Raw genomic sequence first — 16780 nt, 5'->3', positions numbered from 1 at the left:
AAGGGAAGCAAAAAAGTCAACACGTTAGGTGAGTAATAGAAAAGAAAATGAAACACAGGGAAGAGAGATTAAATATGTGAGCCACGTCATGTGCCAGCGCTGAAGTCGCGCACAAGCCGCGGAAACAACGTCGCGCAGTATAACACTCTTGTATATATATATATATATAAATATAAAATAAAAGAAAAAATCATCATAATTTTTTATCTAAAAATACTCTTTATTTTAAGGCTCCCGTAAAGTTTACCCTAATTTGAATGCGGTAATTTGAATCAACGAGAAATGGAGAAGACGATCGAGGTCCGAAGCCTCGATGGACGATCGGTCACTATCTCCATCTCCTGTGACCGCTCCATCGTCGACCTGAAGGCTAAGCTTATGGATTCATTCCTCCCAGCGAAGAACTCTCCCCATTTCCACCTTTTCTTCAAGGCAAGAACTGATTTCCGCTCTGTCTGGCCATCATATATTCTCTTGAACGTTTATTCGTAGTTCGAACTGTCGCTTGGGACAGTTCGAGTTTAGCCCTCATGTGTCATGTCTATTTTTCAACTAGAAAATTTGCACTATTAGATTACATATTTTTTGTTTTCTCCGGAATTGATGCATTTGTTAATAAAAAAAATGTTTTTAAGGGTTCAAAGTTGAGCTTAGATAGTCGTGTGGGGAGCCATTCCATTGAACACGGTGAATTCATGGTTCTCGTTCCTTATATAAAGAAATCTCAGCAAAGCGCGGTGGAATATGGTCAATCAGGGAGTAGAACGCCAAATGCCTCCACTGATAGAGTAGCAGTATCTGCAGCCGACTCTACTTGGCACGATATCATGAACGATCTTTCTTCTTTTTCAGCCATGCAAGCTGAGATAACAAAAACTGATAACAGACACTCAAAGCGATTATATTGTGAGGAAGGGGGGACTTCATTGGGTGAAAGCCGCAGAAAGACTTACTCGGATAGAGCATGCAAGAGAAAATTCGATGGCAATCATGCCCTTCACGAAGTGCTATGCTCTGATGCCCAAAATATATCCGACAAACAAGTCAGCAGCATAATTCGTGGTGTTTTAGAGTCGGTGAATTGTTTGTCCAAGGCTAATTCAAGCGGTTGCTTGTTGTTTGAAGAATATTTTAAATCCACTGGTGTTATACAGAGTTGTGTTTGCCCTTCTTGGCTGAAGAGAGTATTGAAAATTTTTATGTTTGTAAATATTATGTATGCTTTTGTTCAAAGGCAAAAGAAATGCTTCACTTGGGAGTGCATTGACAAAGCACTTATGCAATCAAATATATTTGGTCTGGAAAATGCTTGCGTGACAGATGTTAAAAGCCTTCCACTTCTTTGTCCAAAGGTAATTACTGCAAATTACACTTTAAAAAAAAAAATCTTGGTGGAATTTATGCATTCTTATACTCATGTTAAATGATCGTTAGAATGTGATGAAAGACAAAACCGTGTTTCAAAGCTAAAATTTTGGTATCATGTGCCTGATGTTCTCATGCAGCTACTTTTTAATACTCAGTAACACTCACCATTCTAAAATTAAATGCATGTTGTACATGTGAAGGAATAATAATTACACAAAATCATAAACTGTGGCATCTCTATTTATCTAAAAAGGAGTTATGCATCTGTTTACTCGACAACTAATCCAATGTTCACTGGTTAGCAATGTGTTGTCCCCACGGTGTAGCCGAGTTGGTACTTGGGTGGCAGAGTTGCTTCATTGAGCAATGGTCAATTTTTGCTCGCTTCATTCCCCGTAGGATTAAATGCTCTCCCACCTAGGAGGTCGCTTGGTATGTGATTTACCTTCCTTCGTCTCGATATGGGGCCAGCGATGAGGGGTGCTCAGGCTGACCAAAATAACCTTTTTGTTTCAATGGTTGGCAATGTGTTCAAATGCTTTAAGTATTTTTCTAAATAATTAATTCCCTCCATTTACTTAACTAGTTGGCTTCTGCTTTCCTAATAGATTACACCTGTTAGTCATGGAGAAGAGGACTGATTCAATACAATAGTTCATCCACTAAACTAGATTTTTTAATTTATCTACATTCCATATTGAGTTATTATTATATAATATTTAATAAAATATTCTACAATAACATTTCTATGTTCTTGCTTAGATGTTGAGTAAACATACCTAAATCATTATGTAATTATGCCTAGATGATAATATCTCTTTGTGAAGATGAAAGATTTCTGGACAAATTGGACACTGCCACTCTGATATGTATCTCCGCCAGTGGTCAACATGCAGTAAGAAATACAGGCAGGATCATCGTGTTCTCACTCTTTCCTTTCTATTTGTGTTTCTTTTTACTAAATTGTAGCAAGTTTCATTTTTTAGATATATTTGCAGCAAACAAAAAAGTCCCAATTTCATCAATTGTTCGTGCATTTGGTCGAAGGAGTGTTATCTTCATGTCAGAGTTATGGAAAGCTATTAAATGTTGCATGGTATGCCAGTTTCATTTATCTATGATGTCTTTTATGCTATGAGTGTTGTTCTAGATTGATTTATTGGAAGCTATGATATGCATTGTTGTATTTGAAGTTAAAAATTATAATCGCTTGTGATTCATCATATGGCTTCTTGCAAAGTATTGGAATTGAAAGAGTATTAGAGCTGAACAAATCATGGTTCCAATTTCCTATGGCACATTTACTTCTCTTATAAGAGATAAAGTTCTAATTTATCCATGTCTTACTTTACCTCTAACTAATTTCAATCTCTCTGCAAACTGATGAAGTTAATGAAGCTGATATATTAATTTTTGATATGTCAATGTTTGTCAAAATTGATGGTTAGCTTAACTTTGTTTGATTGCGTGATACATGGAGTTATATTGTATACAATAGTGGATCTTAACCAGTACCGGTGATGTTTATTGCCATCAAACAATTAACCAGGTTGGTTTCTGCTCTGTTAATCAGAAGAAAATTTGTTGGGACTTTTTTTAACCATCATTTATGTTAGACAACTTTATTACTTAGACTTTGAACTTTTGGAAAAAAACTCCTTTTGGTTCAATCATGGACTGTTTTAGATGGAATACAGGAGATAAAACTGGCAAGTGGCATGCCACTGCTGTTGCCTCTAGAGGAAAGCGTTTTGATGCAGGATGTAATTGCTGCCGTTGTTTCAGAAGGAAGTGGATCTGTGACACTCAGGAAAATGTCATCATTGTGTCGTGTAGGTTTCTTACCATTTTATAAATATCACTTGTTTATGAAATTCCAAATCATTACTCTTGAGATTCACTCAATACTGCTACTTTCTTTTCTTGTCTTATCATGCTTTTTTTTTTGAGGACCATTATTCTATAATTGACAGAGTAGGCAACTCCTGGAACCTGCTGAGATGGTTGAACATCTCAGAAAAGGCATTGGTAAACAAGGACAGGTTTGATCCAGCAGACACATCATTTGTCCATATTGTTTGCAAAATAACATTGTGAAAAATTCAATGTTTAACCTTTTGTTTCACCAGCTTGTACATGTGGAATTTATAGATGCCAAAGAAGCTGTCTATGCCAAATTCCATACTGATCTATCAGAAGCACTAACATCGACACTCAAAGGGTTTGGAATAACCATGTTATACAGCCATCAGGTGCACATATTATTTTGTGTTTAACCTATGGAACCATATCTTTTGGTTCTTTTGACCATTTTTTTAGTTATTCAGGTTGAATCTCTACTTGCTTCCCTGTCAGGGAAGAATGTTGTAGTGGCCACATCTACTTCCAGTGGGAAATCTCTTTGCTACAATATTCCTGTTCTTGAAGCACTATCAAAGAATACAATGTCATGTGCACTATATATGTTCCCCACAAAGGTTTTACCCAAATGCTTATTGATTTCTTTTTTGCTTGATGCCACTTCTTTCGTTATTTCACAAGCCTTCCAAAGACGATGTCAAGCTTAGTTGGTTAATGCCATCTAATTTCATTGAAGTTGTGGTAACTTTTTTAGGCATTAGCTCAAGACCAGTTGAGAACTCTACTGAAAATGATAGATGGCTTGAATATAGGGCTAAATGTTGGTATTTATGATGGTGACACATCCCAAGAAAATCGTAAGCTGATAAGAGATGATGCTAGACTGGTAAGTGGGCATAAGGCTCGTCTTGCTGTATTTACCTATTATTCTGTCATTTAGTAGAGGCTTGACTATAATATCACTTTGCAGTTGATTACAAATCCAGATATGTTACACATGTCTATCTTGCCATTTCATGGGCAATTTAAGCGAATTTTATCAAATCTCAGGTATCTGAAGACTTCATCTGTTTCTTTTGATCAACTGCTTTTCATTTGCATGAATGTTTTATGTCACTACACTTTGGCTTTATGGTTCTTGTGATCCTTGTTAAAGATTTTTTTTGTGTGTAACTATGATACCTTTTTGTTTAATCATTTTTGGCTTGTTAGGTATGTTGTGATTGATGAAACTCATACATATAAAGGAGCATTTGGTTGTCATACTGCTTTCATACTTAGGAGACTGCAGAGAATATGTTCTCATGGTACATAACATTAAAATTGGTTCAACCGTATAAGCTTTATTCATGATTATCTATCCTTACAGATGTTTCCTGACTTTTCACAGTATATGGTAGTGATCCGTCCTTCATATTTTGCACTGCAACCTCAGCAAATCCACGTGAGCATGCCATGGTAGCTACTAGTAACTAAAGAGTGTATTTTTTTAACCTTAGTTACTCTATATTCATTTTTTTAAAAATTTTATTAACTTGATACTCATGAATATAGAAGATGCATTCACTATTCATTGTCTTTTTTTTTTCAGAGACTCAGAAGATACATTCACTATAATGATTGCCGTTTCTATGTTTTATATATATTTTATTTATGGCTCTTCAAATTTCAGCAATACTTGTTAAGTTAGAAATGTGAAAACCTTATTCCAAATTATGCCCTTTTGCTTATTTTAATTTTGAAATTTTGGAGATGATGGCTAACTTTCTATGACCATCAACAACAAAAATCTGGCATCCAATTGCTGAGTCTTTATTCAAACATTTTGTTCCTTTGATTTAACAATGTTGGTGATGGCAACAGTGTTTCTTTACTAATTATATAAGAAAATTTTATGTTCTTTATCAGGAGCTTGGCAACTTGCAGACACTAGAGCTGGTTCAAAATGATGGAAGTCCTCGCAGTCCAAAATATTTCATTTTATGGAACCCTCCATTATATTTGGTGAGCCTGCTTGTTTCATTGTTTTTAGCTTAAGACAAATAATCAGAAATGAAGCAATTAGCTCTGCTTCCTGAGAGTATGATATCATTTGATACTAAACAATTATGATGATGTAGTAATGTATTATTTCCTTATGATTAGGAACAAAAGGCATTCAGAGGCATGAAAAATAATAACCCTATGATGCCTGATAGAAAATCAAGACGTTCAAGGTATAACTACACTCTTATTTGTCTGCATATCTAAATTTCCTTTGTTCTATGGTGACTTTAAGATTTTACCTGTGTATGTTACAGTACACAGCTTGAAAAATTACATTGCTAATATTTCTTTTTAAAAGCTCCAATCCAACTAAAATTGAAAAATAAAAAATTAAGCAAGCGTAGTAAGAACCCATTCACCTATAAGGATTCATGTAACTTGGGAAATAAATTGACTACAACTTGAAGATATAAAATCCTACCAACTAAAGTAGAAAAATAACTCAACCAAATTAAAATATACCAAGCTTTTGATACCTAGCATAGAACAATTACCAAAATCAACTAAAATTAAAATAATTCCTAATTTGCATCAATTTCTCATACAGGTACCTGAATATCTAAGATATGCCTTATTCCATATGTTCTATTCAAGTTGCTCACCCTTTTTAATTATTACATTTCTAGCCCAATTCTAGAGGTCTCTTATCTCCTGGCAGAAATGGTTCAACATGGACTTCGCTGCATTGCCTTTTGCAAGACTCGGAAATTATGTGAATTAACTCTCTGTTACACGTAAGTCATTTCCTTCATAGGTAATCTGCAATTGTATAATGATTAATGTGAATTCTGCCTTGATGGCCTCACTTTCTTTTTTTTAAGAAATTCCCATCTGTTGATCTGTACCTACTTTTGTTACTTGCACAGGCGTGAGATACTTAATTCAACTGCAAATGATCTGGTGAAATCCATATGTGTTTATCGTGCTGGATATTCTCCGCAGGTATCTTATCCATTTCCTATATTACCGTACCTTTGTGGAAAGGCGAGTTATAGTCTTATATCAAGCCTTCAAGAGGATCAATGATGTTGTCCTTTATTGTTTTTATTTGTTTAACTCTGGAGAAGTTTTCTTTGTTTGTATAATCTTTCAAACTGTAAGCACTTTGTTTAGGGATATGCCCATTCCAAGTAGTCCTTATAGGTGTTTCCGCATGTAATGTTGAATTTTCTTGGGATTTGCATTCAGTTTTACATTTTACTGCAGTTCCTCTGATGCACATCATGATAGTTTAGGAAACTTCTTCTGGTGTCTGAATGTTTTGAATTTGATGTTGTTTTAACCTTTTCATTTTGGATATTGAAGGGTTAACTGATCTAGTAGGAATATATGTGACTGACCTTGTTATTGTCATTCAAGATGTATGATTGCAATACATACTTCATCTAGTTGTTGACTGTCTAGATATATTTATCAAAATCAAGAAAAGCTAAAGAAAGATACTCCTATCCAACTTGTGAGTTGAAACTTGAAAGAACAAATAATGTCACTGAAAATAAAGGTATTATAGTTGCAGAGGAAGTTTACAGGCACCATAATGCTAGTGAGATGATCCACTGGTTACATGAGGACGTTATCTCACTAAGTTCAAGAAAAAGTGTTGCTGTTTGATGATAGTTGAACAACAAAGATTATTATTTCTGGGTTTTGCAGGAGAGAAGGAGAATCGAGGCTGATATTTCTGAGGGCAGGATTCTGGGTGTTGCAGCAACCAATGCACTTGAGGTTGGAATCGATATAGGCCATATTGATGCTACCATACATCTTGGTTTTCCTGGTACTGTTGCAAGGTATAAATGTCCCATTTATTGGATGTAATTATGTATACTGAGTTTGTTCACGGATAGTAATCCATTATATATTTTTGTAGCTTATGGCAGCAAGCTGGGAGGTCTGGAAGAAGATCAAGGCCATCACTAGCCGTATATGTTGCATTTGAAGGACCTTTGGATCAATATTTCATGAAATTCCCTAATAAGCTCTTTGGAAGGCCAATGGAGCTGTGCCAAGTCGACGCCCATAACCAGAAAGTATTAGTCTGTTTTTTTCGTTCTCTCTGATTTTCTTTTTCGTGTAAAACTTACCTATATTAGTTGTGTGAACTGCGTTTCTTTAGGTACTAGAGCAGCATATTGCTTGTGCTGCTTTTGAACTTCCTTTATGTTTGCAGTATGATGAAAAATATTTTGGTTCTGGTCTCAACTCTGCAATCATTTCCCTAAGGAACAAAGGGTATTTGTGTAATGATGCATATGATGTTTCTTCTCCAAACTCATGGAACTATATTGGACCTGATGTAAGCTATGTTTCTTCTCCAAACTCATGTAATTATTTGCTTTAGCACTTGACATTTAATCTCCATTCTCCAGGGTATGCCATCACGTGCTGTTACTATAAGGGCAGTTGAAACTATCAAGTACAAAGTGGTGGAGTGTTTAAGCAATGAAGTGCTTGAAGAAATTGAAGAAAGCAAGGCCTTCTTCCAGGTAGTTATTGCTCAATGTAAAGTTTGAGAACTGTTTGTTGACTATTTATCCTGTTTTTCTTGTAGATAACTTTATTCGGAACCTTAGGAAGTGGTTTTGATTTTTGACATTTGTCATATCAGTTCTGCAGGGACTACTGGTTATTTTTCTGTGTTAATAAAGTACGAAAGGATCCATCTTGTATTGATCAGTAACTTTTAGTCCTTTTCATGTGACTATGATTGCATGGGAGTGGGGGCACAAACTCCTCATGTCTTGAATGACTCAACAAAAGATTGCTTCATCTGTTACAGCCCAAATTTTTTGGTTCTTAATTGCTGGATTTTTGTGGTGATATGGACGTCTGGTTTGGACATCAAGTTCATTGGCTTTTATAATGGCCTGTATGTTCTTATTGTGTTGAAAGAGGAGATTTCAAAGGAGGTAAAGAGCTTGAGATGAGAGGTGGAGTTTCTTAGTCCCACATTGCCAAATTAGTCTTCTTAGGCATGCTCGAATATCCTGAGGTCCTCTACTTGGATTAACATTTTGAGTTGGATTGAGCTCCACCCTCTTGTGGCAAAAAGGCGATTCGCTCGCCCCCAGCGCCTTCGCTAATCCGTCCCTAGGCCAACACGGAGGAGGTAAATCACGGGTGACTACTAGCCATTAGTGCAAATGACCAAGACATGGGGGAGGTTATGCTTGGTCACGCCGAGTTTTGACCCCAAGACCTCATGTGGCAACACCCCATGTCTTAATCATCGCACCGCCCCGAGGGGACTAAGGATTAAGCTCCACCCTCTTGAACTTTAACATGGTACATTCAATGACTCTAGGGCCTATGGGCCTATTGGCATATTGAAAGAACACTTTAAAAGAGATAAACAGGAGGGGATGAAAGGTTGCATTTGCATGTTGGATAGTAAAAGAACTTGAGAATTTAACCATGCTTAAATATCAAGAGGAGAGACCTCTTGAATTTTTCGCACATACAAACTATATTCTTCTATTCGGAGCGTAGCTTCATTTTCTTATGCTAGCTAGAGATTTGATGTTAAATGTTAAATCAATCAATTTATAATATGATAACAGTTGCCCCTACCATCATTTGCATGTTGGATAATAAAAGGAACACACAGTATCCTAGATTGCTGGATCTCTACCTTCATGATTTGTCCTTTTGCAGCCCAAACTCTTTATTGATGGTGATTTTTCAATCTAGATATACGATGGTGCTGTTTACATGCATCAAGGTGATACATATCTCGTTAATTATTTGGATCTATCAACAAAAGTTGCCTTCTGTCAAAGGGCTGATTTGAAATACTACACCAAGACCAGAGATTACACAGATGTGCATGTGGCTGGAGGTGAACTTGTAAGCTGCTCTTTTGATTTCAAGTATTCTCTGCTCTTTTTATTACTTCAAGCCTTGAATATTTCCCCTTCTATTGCAATGCAATTATATTTTCAAAATTTTGCAACTCAAACTGTTAAACTTTTATTTGCTCATACCAATTATACCATGTGCAAACATGTGGAATAAATATTGGTATTTGAGTGAGGAAATATATTCTCTCTGATCCATGCCAACTCATAGAACAATAGGTGCATCATAATAATGATTCTAGATGTATTTTTCTTTCATAGGCCTATCTACCAGTAAAGGCATCCTGTTATGTAAAGACTACTGCTCAAACACGTCCTTGCACAATTACCACTAAATGGTTTGGTTTTTATCGCATATGGCGATCAAATAACCAGATTTTCGATAAAGATGAGCTTAGTCTACCAGAATTTTCATTTGAATCAGAGGTTTGTTTTTGATGCTTTCATTGTCTCTTTCACTTATTTAATCTCTTTAATATTCTTATGGTTCATATATTCCCAATCAAACCAGGCAGTTTGGATATGTGTTTCTCAATCAATAAAGTCTTCTTTGGAGAAACAACAACTTCCTTTCCAGCCAGGCTTGCACGCAGCCTCCCATGCTCTTCTTAATGTGGTGCCCTCGTAAGTTTTTTTATATTCATGGTTCTATTAGTTGCTGCAGAAATTTCTGCTTGTTGCCTGCCTATGTGATGCTTATTGTTCCTGGCCAAGTCATTTGAATCAGAAATCTTCCTTGTTGTTTAACTGTCATTATTGTTATGAATCACCAAATTTTATTTGAGGCTTAATTAATTAAATGATTGTCAATCTATTTTCTAGGTATATCATGTGCAATGCAACCGACTTGGCTACAGAATGTGTTAACCCTCATGAAAAGAGAGCTTTTGCTGAAAGATTATTGCTGTATGATCGACATCCTGGCGGTATTGGTATCACAAAAAAGGTAGTGTCTCTAATTTTGTAACTTGAACTGGGATTGCCTGTGCAGACTTAAATGTGCTGTGTTTCTCTGCATTCAAGATCTCTCTTTTCAGGTTTATAGAATTGGCAATCTCATATACGTTTATAGAAAATCATAAATTCATGCAAACCCTTTCAGGTTCAGTTGCTTTTTAGGGAACTCCTTACAGCAGCATTGGAACTAGTCTCAACTTGCAATTGCCTGTCTAGTTCTGGTTGCCCGAATTGTATTCAGGTAAGCACAGCAGTTGTGCATTAATTAAGTCCCCTTTCATATCAAAAGATGACTTATTTGTCAAGATGAGATGTTTCAGGCACTTTCTTGTAGTGAATACAATGAAGTTCTACACAAGGATGCTGCAATTTTGATTCTTAAGGTACCTACTTTGAGATTACACTTAAATTTGTCATGCAGAGGGATTAAACGATGTTCACATGCAGAGTGTCATTCAAGCTGAAATGTCTTACTTCGAAGGGAGAGAAGATTCTTCTAACAACTTCACTGCCGTTTAGTTGAGTCTCCACTACTCTTGTTGCAATCGCTACAATGCATGATGAGAGCAAAACTAGCAGGAATTTGCACGACACAGCGCTTCAAATAAGTGCCTTCTGCAGCAACTGTTTGCTCAATCAAATCATCATCGAATGACATCAAAAGAGCCAACTGATCTTGTCATGGACTTCTCAGTCCTCTCGACAACATGGCGTCTTTAGGATGAGCAAAAGCTTCAAGATGTTTCTTCGCCTGTGTTAGTATACTCGAGACTAGTGTTCAGAACTTGTATATTGTACTTATCTTGGATTTCAATCAAAAGATTTTTGCGCTAAAAATAAATGTCTGCCTTGGCTGATTGTCTCGCGGGTAATTCCTAATCACAATTGTTTGAGCCATTAAACAACTCATTTACCATTTTAAATTTTAATTTCAGTTATATCTAAAGTTTAGTTATAGCGGTTAGGGTTGAGCAATTGATTAATAACTAAATCTATTAAATTCAAATTGAATATTTTTTTTACAAACTGAATCAATTGAATTAAATCGATAAAAAATTGATTAATTAGGTTTAAAATTGAAATAACTAAATCTTTAGATAGTCTAGTCATTGATCAACTACTCTCCGTGTAGGAACGATGAGCATGAGTCATAAATTAGAAATTTTAAACTTCAGTTCAAACATATCAGCCAATTGCTATGGTATTTATAAATTAGATAAGTACGTTTAACCTCAATATGACACCTAATGCTATGTGGGCAGGACATTAGCTACCCATGGTTATATGAGCATGGATTCTTTGGTCCGTAAAACATAGACAAGAGGATAGATTATTTTCTATCATTAGTGGAGAGTGATGATTTCCACTTATTTTACACATGGAGTCATCATTCTCCATCAATGATTGAGAATAATCGATCTTCTAATCCGCGTTTTACGGACAAGAAAATCTACGTACATGATTACTAAAGTCCAAAAGTGCCCTTCGAAAAATATCATAAAAAGATATCTCTTTTTAATGTATCGGTTGATTTGGTTGCAATGTAATTTCCAATGATTAACTTATGCCACCGACAAGACTTGAAAGTCTTTGTCTGTTTGACCAATTCCAACTCCCCTTCCTTTCTTTGTCTGTGACTGGGAATGAAACTTCTCAGCCTCTCCCTGTCATTTCACCGGTTGACTTGACCCATAAATCCTATAAACTGACAGCTCATCCCACACTTCTCCGAAAGAGACTTCGACAGCGTCATGGATTCACTGATCTCCAAGAAAATCCTCCTCCCTGTTTCCGTCCTCTTCCTCTTCCTCTCCTGCCACGTCTACTTCCCTTCCATCGATAGGAAGGCCTTGTTCTTCTTCTGCAACGTGATCTTGCTCTTCATCACCACACACAGCATTGAGGAAGTCGATGAAACAGCAAAGACCCATGCAAGTCCCAATTACAACAAGATCGAAGCCATCGAAATCGAACCATGTCTTGTCGAGGAGACTGCTGCTGCCGCAACGACTGCAGCAGAATGCTCCATCAATCGAACTGAACCAGAGCAAGTGGTTCAGTTGGAAAAACCAGAATCCGAGGACGCTGGGTCACCCTGTGATGCCTCAGTAGAAGACGGAGAGGACGACGACGAAAGCATGATATTTAAGATTAGTGAAGTAGAGGAGGACCAGCAGAGAGATGAGCTGCAGGAAAAGATTGAGGCGTTTATAGAACAAGTGAAGAGACAGAGGAGGATGGAAGTTCTTCAACACAATGTGAAGGAGGTTTTCATGAGATCAGAATGAGAGCGGAAAATATGTTCAATAGTTTTCTGTTGTGTTCTCTTTTTCAGAGACTACTAAATTTTGAATGAGAAAAAGATGATAGCGATGGTGTTAGGCTGTGAATGTTTCTCAATCTAATGCTCTATAATTTTCCATAAAAGGGGAGACTGATCATTTATTAATGGTTGAAAGTTCATTTTTCAAATGCTGATCTGGATAGCTATGTGATCCTTCAGTTATTTTATTTTTCTTATAGCTATTTTTTCGTAGTTTATCTTTTGAATTCATGATCATTTTGTTTTTTTTTGGACTTCATGAATTGAACTAGGGGCCTGATGAGACTGTAATAGTTTAGTCTTGTTATTTCTATTAATAGTAGGAGATTTTTCTAGGATTACCTTCTTTATCTATAAATAAATAAATGACAAAAGAAGATAATAAACTTGGGGGTTGATGACTATAACATATCTATTTGTTGTAATGCCCCGACCTGAGCGGGCTCCACCCGAATCGAACCGTGCATGCCACCTAAATTGTCCATCGGGTTAACGACTAGCTCCACAGACCACCGAAGGTCTTTTCAGCATGCTTTGCCCTCACTCGCACACACGCACCCTTGGAAATTTCCCAGGAGGTCACCCATTCTAAGATTTCTCACACCTTTGGAAACTTCTCAGGAAGTCATCCATCCTAAGATTTTTCACACCTTTGGAAACTTCCAGGAGGTCACCTATTCTAAGATTTCTCCAAACCAAGCACGCTTAACTTTGGAGTTCTTAAGTTTAGGTTTTCGAAAAGGAAGATACATCTTGATGATATGAATAGAACCATCTAACATTTTAAATCATACTTAACTAGAATCTCAGAACCAGGATATTACACTTGTAACTATGAGATAAGAGTAGGTTATGTTTAACTAGGTATTAATATCTAGATGGAGTTTTGAAGTCAAAGTCAATAGACAGTCGATTGAAGTTCTCCTTCAAGCTCCTTGTTTATTTGGAACAATCGCTAGAGGTGAATAGCAATTCATGTTTCTCGTTTGATTTTATTTATTGTGTTTCCTTCTATAAGAGATTAATACATAGCAAAAATATAAATAGAACAACACAAACAAAAGACAAGTATATATAAATTTGGGATTTTTATGTAGGTTAGAACCCTCATTTCCTTTTTCACGTCCTAGCATCCCAGCGTTAGCTTCACTATTATTTCTTTTTACTCGACACTTTTCAAAGACGGAGAAACCTCTTATAAGAACTTGTTCTTATAAGCAACATGGACCCAATATAAAGATAAAGATCAAACTGTATACAATGTAAATATATAATTAACATGGACCCAATATAAAGATAAAGATGAAACTGAATACAATGTAAATATATCATTTACGTAAGAGATCTTTGCTTTACTCATTGAGTCGTCGTTTATTAATTTTGGATTGTTCCTTGAATGTCTAGAATGCAACAACACTAGCCCTCAACCCTTTCAAGAAGTGGCTATTGAAATCTTTTGTCATGGTTGAAATATGCATATCAATCAACTGATTGAGCACCACCAATTGACTGTTGATTGTTCTATTGTAATTTAAATGTTGATATGCTCTGTCAATCCAATTGACTTCATCCAACTCAATAATAGTCGATTGATAATATTATGTTTGCTCCTCATTCAACTAATGCATTAGTCTACAAATAACTCCCATCAGTTGATTGATCATATTACAAACGCCTCAAACTCAAATTCATGATTTAGAGCTTATCAATCGACTAGTAATCCATAACAACCCACTGAGACCTTTGATCCTGTGCCTTACCAAGGATAAACTCTCACTTTGTCTAGTGTTTGGTAAATTCCAACCTATTAGGACTTGTTTTGTTTATCATTTAGTCAATTTTGATGTGGTAGGACTTCACCAATACCAAACATCTTGTTCTCTTGACCTATTTAGATATATTACATCGGAAAAGGAGGGAAACAAATATTCAATTTAAAGTGAGTAAATAGAATTCCATACTCGATCTCATAAATACATATAGAATTATGTAAAAAGCCGTATTCGATGAAAGTCGTATGTACGGCTTGGAGGGAGATCTTTCATATCTTTCGAGATCCACCCTATAAAATGGGGTCAAAAAGTCAAAATAAATAATTCGTTTTTAGCCCTTTATAAAAAGAAAACTAAAACTAATTCTTGAACCTCTTTCACGCCCATGTCACGTTGAGGTACTGCAGAAGAAAAAACTACAAAATTTGATCCAATTTATCGTAATCGATTAGTTAACATGTTGGTTAACCGTATTCTGAAACATGGAAAAAAATCATTGGCTTATCAAATTTTCTATCGAGCCATGAAAAAAATTCAACAAAAGACATAAACAAGTTTGTGATTTTTTGTTCTATTATTACAAATTATCTTTTTACCACATGTAAGTTGCAATATAATTTCCAATGATTAAGTTATTCACTTCTCGATCCACCAACTTTTTAAAGATCCCACAAGCTTCGCCAACAAGACTCGGAAATCCCACCGGTTGACTTGACCCGCCAATCCTATAAACTGACAGCTCATCCCACTCCTCTCCGAAAGAGACTTCGACAGCGTCATGGATTCAGTAATCTCCAAGAAAATCCTCCTCCCTGTTTCCGTCCTCTTACTTTTCCTCTCCTGCCACGTCTACTTTCCTTCCGTCGATAGGAAGGCCTTGTTCTTCTTCTGCAACGTGATCTTGCTCTTCATCACGACACACAGCATTGTGGAAGTCGATGAAACAGCAAAGACCCATGCAAGTCCCAATTACAGCCAGATGGAAGCCATCGAAATCGAACCATGTCTTGTCGAGGAGACTGCTGCTGTCGCAACGACTGCAGCAGACTGCTCCATAAATCGAACTGAACCAGAGCAAGTGGCTCAGTTGGAAAAACCAGAATCCGGTGACGCTGGGTCACCCTGTGATGCCTCAGTAGAAGACGGAGAGGACGACGACGAAAGCATGATATTTAAGATTAGTGACCACGAGGGAGAAGTGGAAGAGGACCAGCAGAGAGATGAGCTGCAGGAAAAGATTGAGGCGTTTATAGAGCAAGTGAAGAGACAGAGGAGGATGGAAGTTCTTCAACACAATGTGAAGGAGGTTTTCATGAGATAAGAATGAAAACGGAAAACATGTTCAATAGTTTTCTGTTGCCTTCTCTTTTTCAGAGCTAAATAAATTTTGAATGAGAAAAAGATGATAGCGATAATGCTCTATAATTTTCCATAAAAGGGGAGACTAGCCAACCGAAGAATGTCCAACCTCTATTAAATCCAATTCTAAAGATTGACGAGCTAATTATGGCAGATAATTCCCTAGTCAGAATATAGATATTTTCAAGATTGACTAACATAATTGCAGAAGACTCTGATAACCAAATACAAGTCAGATATGTTAGATTTTGGTTTTCTAAGAACATCTAAAGCAAAGAAAAACCCACAAGAGCACCAAATCAGTATGCTGCAGAAGTAAGATAGAGATTTGTTTTTCACCAAATAGGCACTTCACAAAGAAACATAGAAGGGAAACCACCCACCAAGGTGCTACGAAATACAACAGATTTTAGCTTCTACTATTCTCTATTTAAGTAGAGAGCATGTTGCCTAGGTTTAAAGGTTGAGTTGAATCCTATACTTGAGCCAAGATAGTCAAACTCATTCCTGAAAATAGTTGAGATCGTAAAAGGTGGATCTTGGTGGGTGTATAATCAGAAGTGGAGTGGCTTGAGTGCACTACCTGTTGCAAAGGGGAAACGGAAAACAAATTTCACTTTAGATCCACTTCAGATCACAACAAGGGTCGAGTATGGTATCTTCTGCAACCAATAACAGTTCCATAAATAGATGACAAGGGATCACACACACACCTATTGTCCGGCGTCCTCAGAAAACCTGGCATCAAATGGGGCGGAGGCATGGGGATGTGCTGCGGCGGAGGCGGCGGCGCCCGAGCCATGCTGGAGCTCAATAACGAGCCATCGGACGGCCTTGCTCATCTGCTCGAGTCGGACGGCGCTAATCGGTGGGATCCCGGGGGCGGCGCCGAGGCTCCCGGGCTTGGAAGGAGCGGCGCCCGTGGCCTCGTCTACGAGGCACTCGGATCCGATCCGCTGCTTCATTGACTCGACGAACTCCTCCGCCTGGTCACAGGCGACGCGGAATAGCTCCCACCGCTGTTTGAAGGCCTCGAGGGCGGCGTCGGTAGCTGGGGTTTTCTGGCCGGAGGACTGGTCCTTCGCCTCCAACACGGAGGCAGCGGCTGCGACGAACTCGTCGTAGGCGGCGCTGAGCTCCTCCACGGTTTTCTCCATCGGCTTCGGAGGAGGGGTCAAATGTCACCGTGGGGTGCGGCGCAAAAGAGGGGAGATCGAGCAGCCACGGATCTCAAAGCA

At 37.4% G+C, this 16780-nt stretch overlaps 3 protein-coding genes across 6 annotated transcripts; 2 read left to right on the top strand and 1 right to left on the bottom strand.

Annotated features, from left to right (window-relative positions):
* The first annotated feature begins 253 nt into the window (after positions 1 to 253).
* On the top strand, positions 254 to 10925 carry LOC122045361 (uncharacterized ATP-dependent helicase YprA-like). Of its 4 annotated transcripts, none has more exons than XM_042605563.1 (27): positions 254 to 432; positions 636 to 1352; positions 2174 to 2276; positions 2367 to 2464; positions 3066 to 3200; positions 3342 to 3410; positions 3498 to 3620; positions 3696 to 3845; positions 3983 to 4114; positions 4199 to 4278; positions 4441 to 4535; positions 4619 to 4686; positions 5137 to 5232; positions 5374 to 5444; positions 5901 to 6008; positions 6141 to 6216; positions 6928 to 7064; positions 7145 to 7304; positions 7445 to 7570; positions 7644 to 7760; positions 8965 to 9120; positions 9393 to 9557; positions 9643 to 9755; positions 9954 to 10077; positions 10234 to 10329; positions 10409 to 10471; positions 10536 to 10925. In XM_042605563.1, the coding sequence occupies exons 1-27, from the start codon at positions 283 to 285 to the stop codon at positions 10605 to 10607; spliced, it is 3600 nt and encodes a 1199-aa protein (XP_042461497.1). In that variant the 5' UTR covers positions 254 to 282; the 3' UTR covers positions 10608 to 10925. The 4 variants fall into 4 exon arrangements, 3 of the variants coding, with proteins under 3 accessions (XP_042461497.1, XP_042461491.1, XP_042461505.1); XM_042605557.1 differs by having other exon boundaries at positions 7391 to 7570; XM_042605571.1 differs by lacking the exon at positions 7445 to 7570.
* A 3462-nt stretch (positions 10926 to 14387) lies between these two features.
* Positions 14388 to 15592, top strand: LOC122045344. The gene has a single exon (XM_042605533.1). It carries the CDS (start codon positions 14962 to 14964, stop codon positions 15502 to 15504), a length of 543 nt encoding a protein of 180 aa, XP_042461467.1. The 5' UTR covers positions 14388 to 14961; the 3' UTR covers positions 15505 to 15592.
* Positions 15593 to 15847: 255 nt separating this feature from the next.
* Positions 15848 to 16765, bottom strand: LOC122045352 (mediator of RNA polymerase II transcription subunit 32-like). The gene is made up of 2 exons (XM_042605545.1): positions 16256 to 16765; positions 15848 to 16125 (listed from the first exon to the last, which is right to left on the bottom strand). Exon 1 carries the CDS (start codon positions 16697 to 16699, stop codon positions 16256 to 16258), a length of 444 nt encoding a protein of 147 aa, XP_042461479.1. The 5' UTR covers positions 16700 to 16765; the 3' UTR covers positions 15848 to 16125.
* Between the last annotated feature and the right edge of the window lie 15 nt (positions 16766 to 16780).

The sequence above is a fragment of the Zingiber officinale genome, chromosome 1B (assembly GCF_018446385.1).
Source record: "Zingiber officinale cultivar Zhangliang chromosome 1B, Zo_v1.1, whole genome shotgun sequence".
Lineage (NCBI taxonomy): Eukaryota > Viridiplantae > Streptophyta > Magnoliopsida > Zingiberales > Zingiberaceae > Zingiber > Zingiber officinale.
This window is presented reverse-complemented; position numbering and strand designations above follow the sequence as displayed.